Source organism: Lagopus muta, chromosome 1, assembly GCF_023343835.1.
Source record: "Lagopus muta isolate bLagMut1 chromosome 1, bLagMut1 primary, whole genome shotgun sequence".
In the NCBI taxonomy this organism is placed as follows: Eukaryota; Metazoa; Chordata; class Aves; order Galliformes; family Phasianidae; genus Lagopus; species Lagopus muta.
In genome coordinates, this window is record NC_064433.1 from 42,112,744 (window position 1) to 42,128,874 (window position 16,131).

The 16,131-nt window shown below is 34.5% G+C and overlaps 1 protein-coding gene across 1 annotated transcript; it reads right to left on the bottom strand.

Moving 5' to 3' along the window:
- Window positions 1-655: 655 nt before the first annotated feature.
- C1H12orf50 (chromosome 1 C12orf50 homolog) lies at window positions 656-15,360 on the bottom strand. Its single transcript, XM_048934213.1, has 11 exons — window positions 15,313-15,360; window positions 13,069-13,192; window positions 10,986-11,162; window positions 9,603-9,680; window positions 9,324-9,443; window positions 8,912-9,031; window positions 7,604-7,708; window positions 7,112-7,219; window positions 6,678-6,881; window positions 4,654-4,745; window positions 656-3,403 (listed from the first exon to the last, which is right to left on the bottom strand). The coding sequence occupies exons 1-11, from the start codon at window positions 15,358-15,360 to the stop codon at window positions 3,365-3,367; spliced, it is 1,215 nt and encodes a 404-aa protein (XP_048790170.1). The 3' UTR covers window positions 656-3,364.
- Between the last annotated feature and the right edge of the window lie 771 nt (window positions 15,361-16,131).

Consider the following 16,131-nt stretch of genomic DNA (forward strand, 5'->3'; position numbering starts at 1 on the left):
ATGCTTCACCTACACTACATATCTGATGTGCTTTTAGAAGTACCATCTGGAAAAACATTAGCATATTTTTACATGTATAAAGTGACAGCAACAGATCATTTCTTTTCCCTGAGCCTTTCAACTCAGCAGCAGATTAGGTTGAAGCATGCATGGTATGGCAAGTTCAATTCTCCTTTAGTAGCCCTCTGTCTCTGATCTTTAGCATGTTACAGAAGATCTTATTTTCAAGTATTATCAGTTTAAGTCAGTGTGGGGGTTTTGTCATACGTGTGAAAACACAGAAATCTGCTATTGAGGCCTCAGTGCATGAAGAGTTGAATGCCCTCAATTTCCTTTAAGCACAGACATGCGCCCACTCAGGTTTGCTGCATTGCAGATCACTCAATTCTCAATGAACAGGGATGTGCTGGTTACGGAGTAGGGGGTAGAAACTGAAGAGAGCAAGGTGTTTTATTGATTTCAGCTACACAGATCACTGCAAATAACTTTAGATGTGAAAGATTAGTTCATAAAGGCACACTCTTACGCTTGTCAGCTCTCTGCAGTCAAACCTCAGTGGAATTTATTTTAATCTAATTAATTACAGCGCTGTTATTGGCAAAGTAAATATTATAGATAAAACCCCATACACAATTCATTTTTATTAGATGCATTTATTTCAAACTTTATACAAACACTGTGTTTTAAACATACTATAGTAACAATGCTATATATTAAAGCACAGTCTCTGCTCCAGCTGGCTCACCATTAGACTCCTCTAACCTGTCTGTCTTTTGGTCACTGGTTGTTTCTACATCCAGTAAAAGAAAACGGGGTTAAGACTCATTTCCTTTTGTGTTATCTCAGAACTATAATAAATACACAGATGAACACTGCTCTAATGGTTTAAATACAATTAAGTGAGAGAATCAAGAGGAATATTTATGTTTTCAGATGTCATAATGATTTCTCAGATTTCACCATATATATTTGGATGGAAATACATACAGTAATAAACCAAGTTACTTCCCATTTACTGTTTGATAAATTTGGAGACTGAGAGCTCACTTTGTTATTGCTTCAAATCCAAATTATGTCAGCCATAATGATGTTTTTTCCACACCATTCAGTACTCCCAACACGTTTCATTAAGTATGAATTTACCAGGGAAGTCTAAAAATGTTGCAATGTCTACTCTGTCATTACCTAACGCTGAAACACTGGGCAGAATAGAAATTCTATCTCCATCTGCTCTTTCTGGTAATTTTGGGTAAGTTTCTGGCAAACAGATTGTTACTAATTATAATAACACCTCAGAATTCCACTTTTTGTACATCAATAAGGAAAATCAATAGTCTTAACACCTGAGCAAGCAAACAGTATTAACTGTACTTGAAAATAAAATTGTTAAGGTATAGTATGAACTTTGCTATTCTCAAAACCAAACAAAAAATAAAAATATGAAATTGCAAAAGTTAAATATTGAAATCCTTTTTTACTAAATGAAAAAAAAAAAAAGAGAGAGAGAGAATAGACCAGAATAATAATTGAGCCCTGCTCAATTTATTGTCTTGTTAAATATAATACTGTAAACTACAGAGAGATTGAACAATCACTAAATGTAAGATTTACATTTAGATAGCAGAGAAAAAATGAGAATAAAAGTATTTTTCAAGGTTTTAAAAAATATCTGGGCAGAATAGCCCTCCAAATCAAGATTTTAAGATGCCTCAGGCAGACAACATACAAAACATTGCTGCAAGGCACTGTGTGTACAATTTGAAAATCCAGGATTTCATTAGAGAGAGGGAGACATTTTCAGTATGCTTAGTAATTGATTTTAAAAAGATGTTTCGTGTCTTTTACAATTTCAGCATCTCAACTAAAATAAGCAACTTATTTTCAGTTAAGGAAAGCAGTGCTCAACTGCAATAATTAATTATTGCAGTTGCAATAATTGCAAAAAAATATTGCAACTGCAATAATTACAGCATTTTTAACATTCATATTATTTAAAATTACATTTCTAAAAGCTATAAAAGTTTTGTCACTACCCTGTTTTTGCAAGATATTTTCAATAAAGTATGACGACATTTCTCATATTACAATACAGTAATTTTAAGTAGAAGGCACCCCAGAAGGCATCCAATATAATTTCAGTTGTTCAGTCAAAATGATGTTGCAAGGAAATAAAATGCTTTTATATTCACAGCTGTGGCTGCCACTGGACCACAGCGTTCCCCAAAAAGGTTTGAAGCAAAACATAGTTTTGCTCCCCAAAACTATGTTCTAAGAATGACCAAGGGTCATGTAAATGCAAAAAAAAATTTAAAAAAGGAAAAATGTTTGAGACAAAGAAATATTTTCATATATTTGTAACTATTCAGTACTAGGCACATCCATTGGCTACTGACCAGTATTCTATGTGTAACAGATAATTCCTTTCCTGGCCCCCTTTTTCTTAACTCTCTTCCTGTTACACGGCACACAGTTATGCAATTTTCAGTATTCAAATGTATTTTGACTTTTTGAGTGCATTTGTCTTTATCTTCTAAAGATCCTCTTTTGGGCTCTTCTTCCTGCTTACATTTGCCTTCTGGTGTGGCAGTCAATGTATTTTCACACATTGCCCTTTAATGTTTGACATACTGAACTAAGCATAGAATGAAGGTGATCAAACCCCATTCTCTCCATTTACAGATAAGAAACCAAATTGATACATTGTACAGAACAACAACAACGATCACTGAAATGAAGAAAAGATGTTATAACAAATTTATGTCCTCTAGGGAAATATCAGTAAGCTGTTGTTCATTACAAACATCTAGACAGTTTGGTTCTTCAGAAAGCAATATTAAAGTCTCTGTCCTTTTCAAATCTTTAATACATTTGTTTAAAATATGTGTAGAAACATATTGCAGTTAATTCTTGCAAAAATGGTGAAATATCAAGGTTGTTATCGCAGCAACACAGACATCTTCTAGAATGCATCAGTATTGCTGCTTACATTCAAAGTCCTATGAAACTGCCAAGTACAACTAATAAAATCTATTCATATTAATAATTATGCATTAAAGCATCTGTCTGACAAAACAGACCGGATCTTCTTAGGATCTTTCACTATCAGTCTTCCAGTATATAGCCAAAGTCTGTAAAAAACTCAACTGCCAAATTTTCAAAGCAGTTTAAATTTTGTGAGCAGGCTGAAGATCTTTATAGGTGCACATACAGAACATACTTTTAATATACTTTTTGAATGTTTTTGAATGTTAGAGTGTATTTCCTGCATCTTATTTTATCATTTTTGTGTCCAGTTGTGACTTTCCTCTTAAATTTTTTCTTCAAAGTTGAAGTACTGGCTTCATATCTTTCTGCTGCAAATGAATCATTCTCCTTTTTTCTTCATCTCCATTTCTGCTTGGTTCTGTGGTCAAAATAGATATACTGAGCATTTTGTGTATAATTTGAGTGAAACTGTATGCTCTGACAGAGAAATTTAAGAATTAAACTTTCAATAATCATAGAAGCAGTAGAAAATATTTCATACTAATAAAATCAATCTATTTTCAAACTGTTGCATTCTTTTTTCACCTAAACCTTTCAAAGCAGATGTTTGAGAACTATGTAGTACTTGCATGAAGTAGCCAGACATGGCAGCAAGCCTAGATGACATAGGTAGGTGGTTTCAAGTGCTTTGCTTCTTCTATATGTTGCCTAAAGAGAACGTTGCATCTCTGACTGGAATCTAAACAGCGTTAACACTGAACTCTCCTGAGTGAAGTCACCCAAATGCTAACAACCAGGCCACCTGGACAGCTTTGAAAGACAAGATTGCAAAATTGCACTTTTGTGACCCACTTTAGATTAATCTCCTATAACTGGTTTGTAATCATTCCAAGGACCAAAGTGGTTGCTCAGAAAAAAAAAATGTTAACGATCATCTTCTATAGCATACAGAAATGAAAGAATTTGTCCAAGACAGGGCAGTGTTCAGCAGGTCTTCAACAACTTATTTCTTCTCATTTTCAGAGAAGTACTTTCTATCAAACTACAAGGTAAAGCTTTCAAGAACTGAGAGGTTGCTTTGCTCTTCCACATTTTTTAACCATGCAGTTGCCGAGTGAAATCCCTATTAGACCACTGGGGAACAGATGGGAGATAACAAGGAAATGTCTTTCTTGAATGAAGTACAGAATTATTTGGGGGAAAGGAAATACAAGTTCTAATCCCTGTGCTCAAGACAGATGTAAAATGTATTAAAGGTTCTTAGGGTATATTCTGAGTTTTTAGGTAGCTTGATTCCACTTACAGCTGTTACTGGTACTTAACGTGCACTCAAACAGGGAGAGAAATAGACTGTCCACATATACAGTCTCTCCTGCTTTCTCCAGCGCTAGTAGCCAAAACTCACTTCATGTATCTCCTCACTTAAAAAGCAGGTATATATTTTGTTTTCATATCAGCAACATTATAGACAGTCAGAAATCATGAGCTAGATATAGACAAAATTGTATGTTCACAAATGAAACTACTAACTATTCTTTCAGAATATTCAGTGCTGCTTACAATCTTGCAATCTTTGGCTGGGGAAGTTTTAAAAGATTTTAAGAGACACGTTTTCTCAATGAGGAGAACAAAAACACTGAATTACAAATATTCCTACAACAAATCTACCTGACTGGTTGTTTTAAACTTAGAGAATGTCTTCGCATGTGGATTTCTTTTACGCCAAGTTGGTGCATTGTAAGATCCTGAAGAATACTTGTCTGCAGAAGGAAAAATAAAAAATGATCTCTTAATTTCAGCCACATTTTCAGGAAAGATTATCTCAGTCTGCTATGTGATTTAAAAGTAACATTTACTGAAGTATCAATTGATGGATCAGATGAATCATACATCTCCCCTGAAATTCAAGCTATTATTAAATATAGACTTTACATTTGGTACATTAAAACAATTGTAAGCTTCCACCATTTCCACGATGCTCACAGATTCTTCAGAATCAATGTTTCTGTATTGAAAATCCTTCAGAAGAGTCAACTGCTTTTAGAATAAAGAAATCCATAACCCAACATACTCTTTTATCTCTGCCTGTAAAAGCATTAGGTGCAATGTGTTAATGAATAATCATTCTGTATAAAATTTGGTTAAAAATACTTTTTTACTGATACCCTTACTTTCTTTTAATTCCAGGTTAATTTAATTAATTCCAACAAGTAAACACATAATAATTCTGTTTTCCAGTTTACATGCAGCATCTAAGTACCATAGTTTTCAGTTTGGGTACAAAATCTTTCATTTGTGTCAATCAGAATTTCTGGTTCCAAACCCAATGGCTCAAGTAGTCTTCAAAGAAAAGGTACTGAAAATCGTGATAGTTCTTTGTATGACAAAAACTCTGGACAAAATTTCTTTGAAATGCTCTATCCCTTTTCTAGACTGGAAATTTGGTAACATATATATTTTCCATTAAGAACATTCAGTCTGCTATTCTTATATAAACCTCTTCAGATTTGAACAAAACAAATGTTAAAACAAACAAACAAACAAACAAAATAACCCACCAAACTGTTAGTCCCTAAGACTAAACAATGATGTTGAGATTGATTTCATTTACATTCTGTCATCTAAAAACAATAATCTGCCAAGGGATGTTCCTTTTATTGGAAATAAAGACAGGAAGGCACCAAAAAACGGAGATCCAACTTAAAGATAAACAAAACTGGCAATGTATTATTTTGCTATTATTTAAATTATTTATCACTCTATTTGTCACTGAAGTGACATACAAAAAACCCCACAATTATCAAAATATTGATGAAGACTGGAAATAAAACCGAAATTATGTTACTATATTGTGTGAAGCTGAATCAGAAAGTTAAAAATAAGTGGAAGAAATGAAATTAATTACATCTGAAAGAGCCAAAAAGTAAAATGTGAGATTCTAAACCCCACTCTAAGCTTCTTGTAAAATTCATGACATGGTAGGTACTATCAAGAAGACAGATGGCAGAAAGATGAAGGAGAACATTACTCTGAAAGAACAGCAGGGAGAATGAATTTGGTCCTCCAGTCACTATAGACCACATGAGAACATAATAATGTATATCACAAAAGTTCAGAGCAAACTTAAATTGGTAACAGATGTTTGAATAAGGTCCAAGACTTTGTTTATTCTGGAAGAAAAATAATCATAAATAATGAAAAATAATCATAAATCATACATAAAATGAAATATTAGTTGCAAAGACAAAGACAAAAAAATAAAAGGTCATTCCTTCATCCCCTGCCAGGAGAAGTGGTACAAGAAATATTTCTTGAGAGGAAACTAAAATTCTACTGGAAAACAACTCCTACTACTATTACTATTGATATCTAGAGTAGGGCGACAAATTAAAGTGGAATATTATGAGGTCTACTAAACATTATGTTTCAAAAGAAAGAAAGGAAAAATAAGTGGGAATCAGCACAGAGTTTAAGTATGTTTGTATCTCTGCCTATGGATATTACCACAATTTAATTATGAAAATTATGCCGGATTAAATTTACTCTTGCCCACATTTAATACCTAAATAGGTACTCTTATTTAGATATAAAAGCATAAATATATTCACCTGCAATGACAAACATGAAAGCAGCAGAATACAGTCAGGTATTTTAAGAGTCATTTTAAGAATTCTGTGTAAGCAGGAACTCACCTGTATATCCATTACACTTTGGTTCCTCTATGACTCTGGTATTACGATAGAAAACATACGCTGACCTTCGAGGTTCTGCAGAATTGATGTAAGCGTTTCTTTCAGTCTGTCTCACAGAATGAATAGACGAAGCAGTTTCATCATCCCTCCTTTGATAATTTCGTTGGTAATTTGTTGTAACTTTTGAGTATGAAGTGGGAATTCCTAAAATTGGAAAAACAAATTTATACAGTAATGTTGTAATGTTACTCAAAATTTGACATATTAGAGAAAAGTGAAGGCTGGAAGACAAAATTAAAAAAATATTCTGTACAGATAATCCTCTCAAAATATAGGTTGTCCATGTGCAACACAAAGAATAGAACGAGGTAGTACTAAATTACCTAATAGTTTAGTTTATTGAAATGGATAAGCCAGTTGTTTTCTAAAAATACCTTTGCCTGTTCCTGTATTAGGTGAGTTTTTTTGCTCCTCAGAAATCCATTTCTTTTTCTTTACTCCCTTGAAGTGGTATTTCCTCACCTGGTCAGAGCTGTTTGTTGCTGAAGGATTTAAACAGCACAGATTTACTTTTCAAAAAGCACACCTTTTCTTCCCAACAAATGCTATGATGTGTTGAAAACGTAATCTCACACTTCATACACGGGTCTCCATAGGTAAAGAACATTCTTTTGCTCTTTAACTATTTCGCAAGAATAGTCACACAAAATAAAAACAAAAGTTGCTACATTTCCACAGTTGCCCAGTTCAAGGTCTCAAAATCCAGACAGGAAGCTCAAACTTCAACCATAACAAAGTCCAACAGTACAATTACTTTGATTGATTCTGTCTCAGAATGTTTCCCATTAAGAATCAGAAAATCTTCAGTAATACTGTAAAGAATAGAATGTCGTGTAAAAATCAGAAAATATACAATAATTAAGTACCTTTTATATTTGAATATTTTGCAGTTGGTGTTTTTTCAAAAGGTTGTGCCTCCCTTCTTTGTCCATTAACATATTTATTTCTCCGTGCCGCAAAATAATCACCTCCTACAGAAAATGAAGAAAAGCTGAAGAAAATAATGCATACTAAAGAACATACAGAAAAATCAAATGTGAACAGTTTTTATAATTACATTTTCACTGAAATTAATAAAAAAAAAATGCACAAAATATAATAAAACCAAATAGACAATTCCTTAAGGCCCCCTCAAGCCCTCCCCCTTCCCCCCCCCCCCCCCCCCAAAAAAAAAAAAGATAAACATTAAAAGTTTTAAATACACATGGGTATAATTTAATTACAGAATTGCTTCTCACTGGTAGCTTTTTACTAGTGACAGTAAAAATCACCTAAAAGAAAGACATGTACTACACATGACATAAGTCATAGTAAAAGAAATAGGTGGATGAGAAGCTGAACACCAGCCAGCAGTGTGAACTGGCAGCCTGGAAGGCCGACTATATCCTGAGCTGCATTAAAAAAAGGGATGACCAGCAGAGAGAGAGAGAGAGAGAGAGAGAGAGAGAGAGAGTGGATGCCCCTGGAGGCGTTCACAGCCAGGCTGGATGTGGCTCTGGGCAGCCTGGTTTAGTGGTTAGTGACCCTGCACACAGCAGGGGGTTGAAACTGGATGATCATCGTGCTCCTTTTCAACCTAGGCCATTCTATGATTTTATGATAATATGTAAGATACATTTATACTGTTTCATACTTGTCTGAAGATAGAACATGCACACCCCTTTGCTCAAAGCTAGACCAAGCATACCTACCATGATAATGAATTATTTTGCACTGACAAACTAAGAGGAGAAAAAGGAATAATACAGTAATTCTTATTATTTGTACCAGTATTTAATATTTATGAAGAAAAAGGAGCAAATACTGGTAAGTAAACATACACAGATTGCCCTGAAAGTAATGTCTCTTGTAGTCATTCCTACACTTACTTTGTTAACTTCACAAGCCGCTTCTTTGTCCAAAATAAAAGGGAAAAAGTCAAATGTAATCAGCATGAAGGCTTTTTATATTTACTATAATCTTAAAACAAATGGAATCATAAATGGTATTTACAATCTTTACAATTAATGGTGTAATATTAGGAGGAGTGCACATAACATGAGTAATAAGAAAAAAAGCTATGTATTTCAATTATTATTTTATATTTAAGAAGTGAAGTTTATTGCAGGCATAATGATTTATGGCAGCTCTCTTTACTAGATGATGTTCAGTACTGAGAAGCCAATGTTAATTACCTTCATTTTCATAGGATTTATCATGTGTTCTGCTAATACACTGCACTGATACTTTCCTTCCTGAAGTCTCTCTCTCTCTTTCCACATTATTAAATTTTGTAGGAATTGTATTACTGTCACCTGGAAAGGCAAAGAAAGAACATTTTAGCTCCCTGTGTATAAGCATAATAAATGAAAATGTCATTCTCTTCCTTCCATCTTCTATTCCATCTACGAATTAGTAATTAGCTCAAAGCAATTTCTTCTTTCTTCTTGCTTTATATTCTTCTTTCTCTTTTATTACGCATTTTGACAGTGTATGGTGCAATTAAGCTCTGATGTATATAACATGTGAGTTTCCTAAGGAAATGCTATGATACTCAGGTTAACCTGAGACATGGTAAGTTTTGCCCACAAAGATAAAAATACCTACCTTTCCACAAATCATGCTCTATGGTTTGCTTTGGTAATTGTTCATTTTCCAAAGATAGAGATGGAGATACCATTTCTGTTGACTGGTGTTCCTGAGGGTAATGAATCCTGTAATATTCTCCTAAACATATCCCCAAAAGAGGAAAAAATCATATTATTACATTATATATAATATATATTATAAATTATATTATTAAATTATATTATTAGATTATTATATAGTTTTGTTATTAGTTGTATATTTATTATATGTTCAAAAAAGGATCACTAATTTCATTACCAGATTTATAGCACATTTCCTTTATTGCTCTTTCCTCTTCAATGTCTTCAGCAGTCTTTTCCAACAAATCAGAAATATCTGTAGGCAGATTTTAGAAAGATTACTAGATATCTTCTCGTGCTGTACAAAGACCCTTCATGTTTCTTAATTATCTAATAACATAATGAATTTCATTTTTGTCATGATTATTCTAAAATGTTATGTTTTCCCAAGTGCAATGGAGCATCAGCTACAGCACCTATTAAAAGACAATTTTTGTTGACTTGAAGTGATTTAAAATCATTTTCAGTATTCATTTGCAAAACATTTGTTTACTCACAAGGAAATCCCAATGAATATGTCATCTGGGACTTCTTGCCACAAAGCCCCTGCCCAGTGTTCTTAACCTGTAATGTCTGCTGGCACAGCTGGTGAAGTGAGCTTATCCTTATCTTTCTCAGTTAAGATTAATAAGACTTATCTCTTAAGTGAGACACATCCAATTGCTTAAATTCAGGTGTGGAGTGTTTTTTATTTAATATATGTTCTTTGAAATATATATATGTGTGTGTAAACCAGTGAAGCATATTGCATGAACTCTCTCTACTAGATTTAATAACTTTTTTGTAATAAAGTGAGGCCAGCCACTGGATTTCAGCCAGTTTAATAAATCAAATTGAACAAATGACTTGAGCTGAAGGTACACAACTATCTTTTGTAAAGAAACCTTCACTGATGATTGTGTACAGCCCTAACTCCTGTTCAGAAATCTGTTTCCCATAAAAAGAAGTACCTCCTAAATATGCAATTTTTACAGCATAGGTAACCCATAACATGAGATAATCCCAAAGAAAGAAAATACTTGGAGCTGTACAGATCAAAAATATTTTGTTCACCATGAAAATAAATTGTTTCCTGACCTGCTACTGTAAAGCCCTACTGAACATTTCTCAGTACTAACTGGTGGCAGTGCTGGCTAACATTAAGACACACAGCAAATCCTCAGTCAACACATACTACTGGTGAGAAGAGGAAGATATTATGCGTTTCTAAATGAGAAAATTCCAACTAATCAGACCACCCTCAAACTGAGAACTTGTACGTTACGTTATAGTATTTGGCAGAGGTCTGAATATTTTAAATTCTAATTGGTGAAAAATGGAATATATGAGTTATATCTGCATAAAATACAAAACTAGATGCTTCACAGGAGTTAGAAAATACTGGTTTAGACATGCATCTGGTGACTAACATTTCTGTTGGAAAACAATTTCAAAAACTTGTCAACAACTCTTTCCTAAGAGCATTAATGGCTGTGAGAATAAATCAGTTGTGAACTACACTGCAAAAGGTGAAAAATATCCACTCTACTTCCTTGATAGAAGAAAAAGAAAACTTGTTTACTATTCTTGTTGTCTTCATCCTCCTCTTCATCCTCCTCTTCGTCGTCCTCATCATGGCTGAGGTCTACAATCACTGGAGGGTGAATTGGTCTTAAAAAAGCCTCCTGAATTTTGAGCGACTCTTGACTATGGGCTGAATTCAAAATTCCTTCTTGGCCTTCCTGTTGAAATACAGTATCTGCAGAAAAGAACGTGATACTGATTTTTTCAGGAGGGAATTGCAATATGAAATCCAGGTTCAGACCAACAGGTAAACTTTTGAAATAAATATTATATTTAAAGTATCTGCAAATAGATTAATTGTGCCTTTTAGCAAGTTATCTTCTTCAGAGTCAGGCAAAAGAGCACCTTCCAAACACAGAAAGAATGAAAATGTATGCATGCTAGCTCCTCTGAAGGAAAAGATAGCATTCTGCTGACTATAGTCTTTTGAAAAGAGAAGCATTTTAATCATTCTATGCTGTTTTAAAAAGCCTGTATATCTCTTCCTGCTCGTAGATAGACAAATCTAAGTAACTTTCTTTCTTCCAGTCTCTTCATAGATAGTTTACAACATAGAGAGATATATGATTAGTAATATCTTGGTTGAAGTAAGTCAATGATTCTAGGACTCGTCTTATAGAAATATATTAAGCATGTTAAACAGCAGGCAGGTCTGTATTGCTCCACAGGGCATCAATTTTGAAGAATTTAGCACCGTTAAGCACTAAGCCAAATCAAACTTTAACAAGACTTTTAAGTCTTGAAACAAATAAATATAGTTTTAGTACTTGCAGTGTTACTGTGAGCACCCAACCTGTGGAGTTACACATATTCCAGTAAAATAAAATAGGTCCATTTTCTAACTCTGATTTTGGGGGCATTACTCCTAGAAAGGGTGCCTCATGCACAGTGTCTTTGGGCATCCTGACTAGTTCATACCATACCCTTACTTAAGTTTAAGTAAGTTTAAGTGTACTTAAGTTTACAATAGCTCTGGCTGTCCGAGGCTGATGTTGTGGATGTGGAAACTGCACTAAAAGCAGTATGGAAACTCATACAAACATCACTATTGCTGCCCGTGGGGACCCATGTGGGGCACTGCCTGAAGGGTGGAACCTGGGGTATGGAGCCGTGTTGCAGCAGTGCTTGGAGAGCTGCAGCCTGTGGGAAGGCCATGTGGGATCAGTTCAGGAAGGATGGCATCTCACTGGAGTGACCCCACGCTGGGCAAAGAGTGATCATAAGGGAGCAGCGGAGACAAAGCATTAAGGATGGACTGCAATCCCCTACCCCCCATTCCCTTGTGCTGCTTCAGGGGAGGAGGTAGAAGAGAGTGGATAGAGGGGAAGGTGGTGTTAATTTGCTTTGCTTTTAGTTTCTCTTTTCTCTAATCTGTAGTAGTTGGGAATAAACTACATTAATCATTTCTTCAGATAAAATGGATAATTTCAGATGCTTTCTTAGAAAATTACTGGGTTTGTCTGCATGTATGAACTTAATATATGAAAATGATAGTGCAGAAAGTGTACTGCACACAACTGCAATCTATTGGTGATATTCATTGTGAAACAGTTGAGTGTCAACTATTACATTCTGGAGAAGGAAAATATTTTAATACTTTAGTCCCTGAATGATGCTCTAGAGTGAGGTCTGAAAAGACCCTATCAATTCAGAAGCTAAAAGATTAATTATTTCTATAAAACAAAATCTTCAGGCTAAATCTGAATTGTATTTTCTATTTACTGCAAAAAAGGATGACTTACCATCTACCACTCCAAAAATACAGCACAGATGAAAAGTTAGTGTAAAATTTGTACTCCAGAAACAGTCTAAATTGCCATTTCCTAATTTATCTTTCATGTAATGAGTGGCTATGAAGATTTGTAACATTCCACTGCATAAATTAATATAGAAACCCATCCATATACCAATACAATTCCTTCATTCACTTTGAACTTGATGGGATAGCCAGTCACGCCTGATTTATTTGTAGTGGTGCATTTCTTGATGTTAACATGCACTATGTAAGTGGAAGTTTAAGGATATTTTCCAATATTTACTTATTTTACTAGACAAATTGTTGAGAAAATACTTTTACTTACTGCTACTAGGTGGTAGAAAAAGTCCATTTATAGTACGAGGTTTGCTATGATGGAAGATGCAACTGATCCTCACACAGCCTAATGGCTGCGTTTCCCAGAAACACAAGATGTTGTTGTAGTTTTGCTGTGAGACAAAACATTTTCAGACATTGTAAATGTAAGAATACACGTGGACTATACTGACTAACACACACTGTACTGCAAGGAATAGATGAGTAACATTTAGGAGGACCATACAGCGGTCTGCTAAAATGTTTAAAGTTATCTGTACTTAAGCCAAATGATACAGAACTGTTGCCAGATAAGAATAGAGTAAATCTGTCTACGTACTCTCCTGCAACATACTCCACTGCAGGCATTTTATGAGATGTTGGGAAGAAAAAAAATATTTTTATTGTATACCATATTTATTTAATTTATGTGTGCCTGAGTTTCCTCTTCTACAGAATGGGATAATCAGACCTATCTCAAATGAAGTCTGCTGTATAAGTGCAAATCTCATGCATAGACTCTCTTAAAAGACATGGAGTTGTGGAAAAATAAGGACAACAAAACTCAAAAACATAAAGATGCCTTAAAAATGGAAAATGTACTAATTTAAGAATTTTTAATCCTTGTACAGACTCATCAGACATGGATTACTAAACAAAGGAATAAAACTCTTTTGTTTAATTTCCTATTCAAAAACACTTTGGCACAAGAAAGCCACTTTTGACTTCAGACTAAAATTGTTCTTGAAGGAACTCGCTCCCTTCTCTACCTTTGTGTAAACATCTCCCTTTTCTACATGATGTACACAAGGTATCACAGCTAAGAGGTTTTTCACAGTGACAGAATCTTCACTAGAAATCCTAATGAGGAGAAGGATTCTGAGGCTTAGACATACTAAATTCCTATGTACAATGTATTAGTGGCTGTTTTAAGTGAGAGTCTCCTCCAATAAAACTTCTTTTAATTAATGGGAGAGACCACAGAGCAGCCAAGAATAAAAATACTATAATGAAAAATATTTACAAGTTACCAAAAATGTTCAGGATTTGATGTTCTGAGTCTACTACTATCATTACAGTGCTTATGCCATCTGCCAGTTGTTTTTTCATATGACACACAGAAGCTTAATGGGAAAAAGAAATTATTGACATTGTTTCATTTAGTTATTTAATTATTGCTGCTTCACTTCTACATACAATCACAAGGCTGGGATTATACTGATTAAGATTTTTCCAGATTATGTCTGTGTACATAGTGCATAATTAGCACATTTCCAATGAAAGTCCCTTTCTTTAGTCAAAATTCTATTCTCCTCCTTATTATTTTGATTCTAGCATTGTCTCTGATCATACAATTCACTTTTCCCTATAACCTGAGCTATCATTCTCCAGCACGTCTCAAGGAAACATAATTACAAATAGGCATGCGCTCAAGAACAACACTCTGAAGATGGGAAAATCAAGTTTATATTTGGGATATGAACTATATGCCAGCTGAGAGTTGCAAACAGCAGATGACCAGCTATTTCTTAAAGAGTTTGTCTATTTATTTTTTTAAGGAAAACAAAAACTTTAAATTGCCTGAATTCTCCCCAAAGTAAACTGGAATATTCCCATCTGCTTTGGGGAAATAAGTTTCACTCAGCTACAAACATTAGCAGCTGAAGGGGCAGAATCAAGGAGCAGCATCTCAACACCACATTGCTTTTGGAATTCCGTCAATACAGCTGGTTCATGCACTGAGACATGCTGGGATTTGGAGCCAAAGCCTGCCTCCAAAGCATTAATACCTAAAACGCTAATGCTCAAATAGATACAATAACCAGGAACTCTGTGTCTAGCCCTGGATTTTTACCAGTTGGAAAGTAAATATTTCTTTAAAGGACAAAACTCATTATGAATGGCTTCAGTTTCTATAACAGGCTTTAAAGAAATTCAGGTAGTCAGTGTAAGTGGAAACTATAAACATGGTCTACTCATTTAATATAACATTGACAGATAAAGAGAGATGAGTGATGAGTGATTTTTAAGAGGAATTTTAAACTTCTTTGCTTCCTGAGTATCTGAGCCCTAGTCACAGGAATAATTAGGACAATTCGCCCTTCTCACTTCTGAAAAATTAGACAATTGATTTACACATACTGCCATGATAAAGACATAGCAACTTCTAACGTTAGGTAATAAATCCCCATCTAAATATGCATGTATCAAAGAATTCAAGGATGCTGACCACTCCAAAATCTATTGCATTTACCTGTGCGTATGGAGAATAAAAGTAGCAGTTATTCCCACCTTCAGCCATTTTCACTTCTTATGCATCTACTCTACTCGTTTTATTCAGGCAGAGCATACATTAAGACATAAAAGCTATCCCTGTACAGGGAAATCTTAATTTTATCCTGAAAACAGTAGTTTTCTTTAAAAATTGAGTTTTCAGAAATTCAACTCTGCTTCTGTTTTGAAACAAAACTCCAACTGACAGTGTAGCTAAAACTAAGTACAGCAGAGCTAAGGAGCCAGGTTTGCTAACTGTCAAATATGGTGGCTAGAATGTTACGTTTCCACGGTTTCCACTGCTCTAGATCCTGTGACATCATCAGATAACATCACATAGCGTTTCAGGCTTGGACATCTTCCCTATTTTCACTGAATTAAGCATGAAAAATTGAACCTTTTCCAAGAGTTTATTGTATGCTCCTTTCAAAATTTCTTCTTGCAAAGTTTCTTCTTTCAAAAAGTTTGACGTAAAAAGGAACGGACCCATTTGGCATAGTTTAAATGATACCCAACTTCTCACTGCAGAAGCTGTGGTCTTCAAAACAAATCTTTGATATACCAAATACAAATCTTATCCCTAAAATCCTTGTACACAATGTTTTTCTTACCGTATCTCTCTTTGGACTGAGACACTTGCTTCTTCCTGTCAGTGCGATCTAAGGCGCTGACTGCTGATGTTGTTTATGTTAATTGCTTTCTCTTGCTCCCATGATGTCCACTGCCACAGCTAAAGCAGAGAGAACAGCTTATACCTGTGTTACCAATTAACCCCTCCATTCTCATCCTGTCCTGGGTT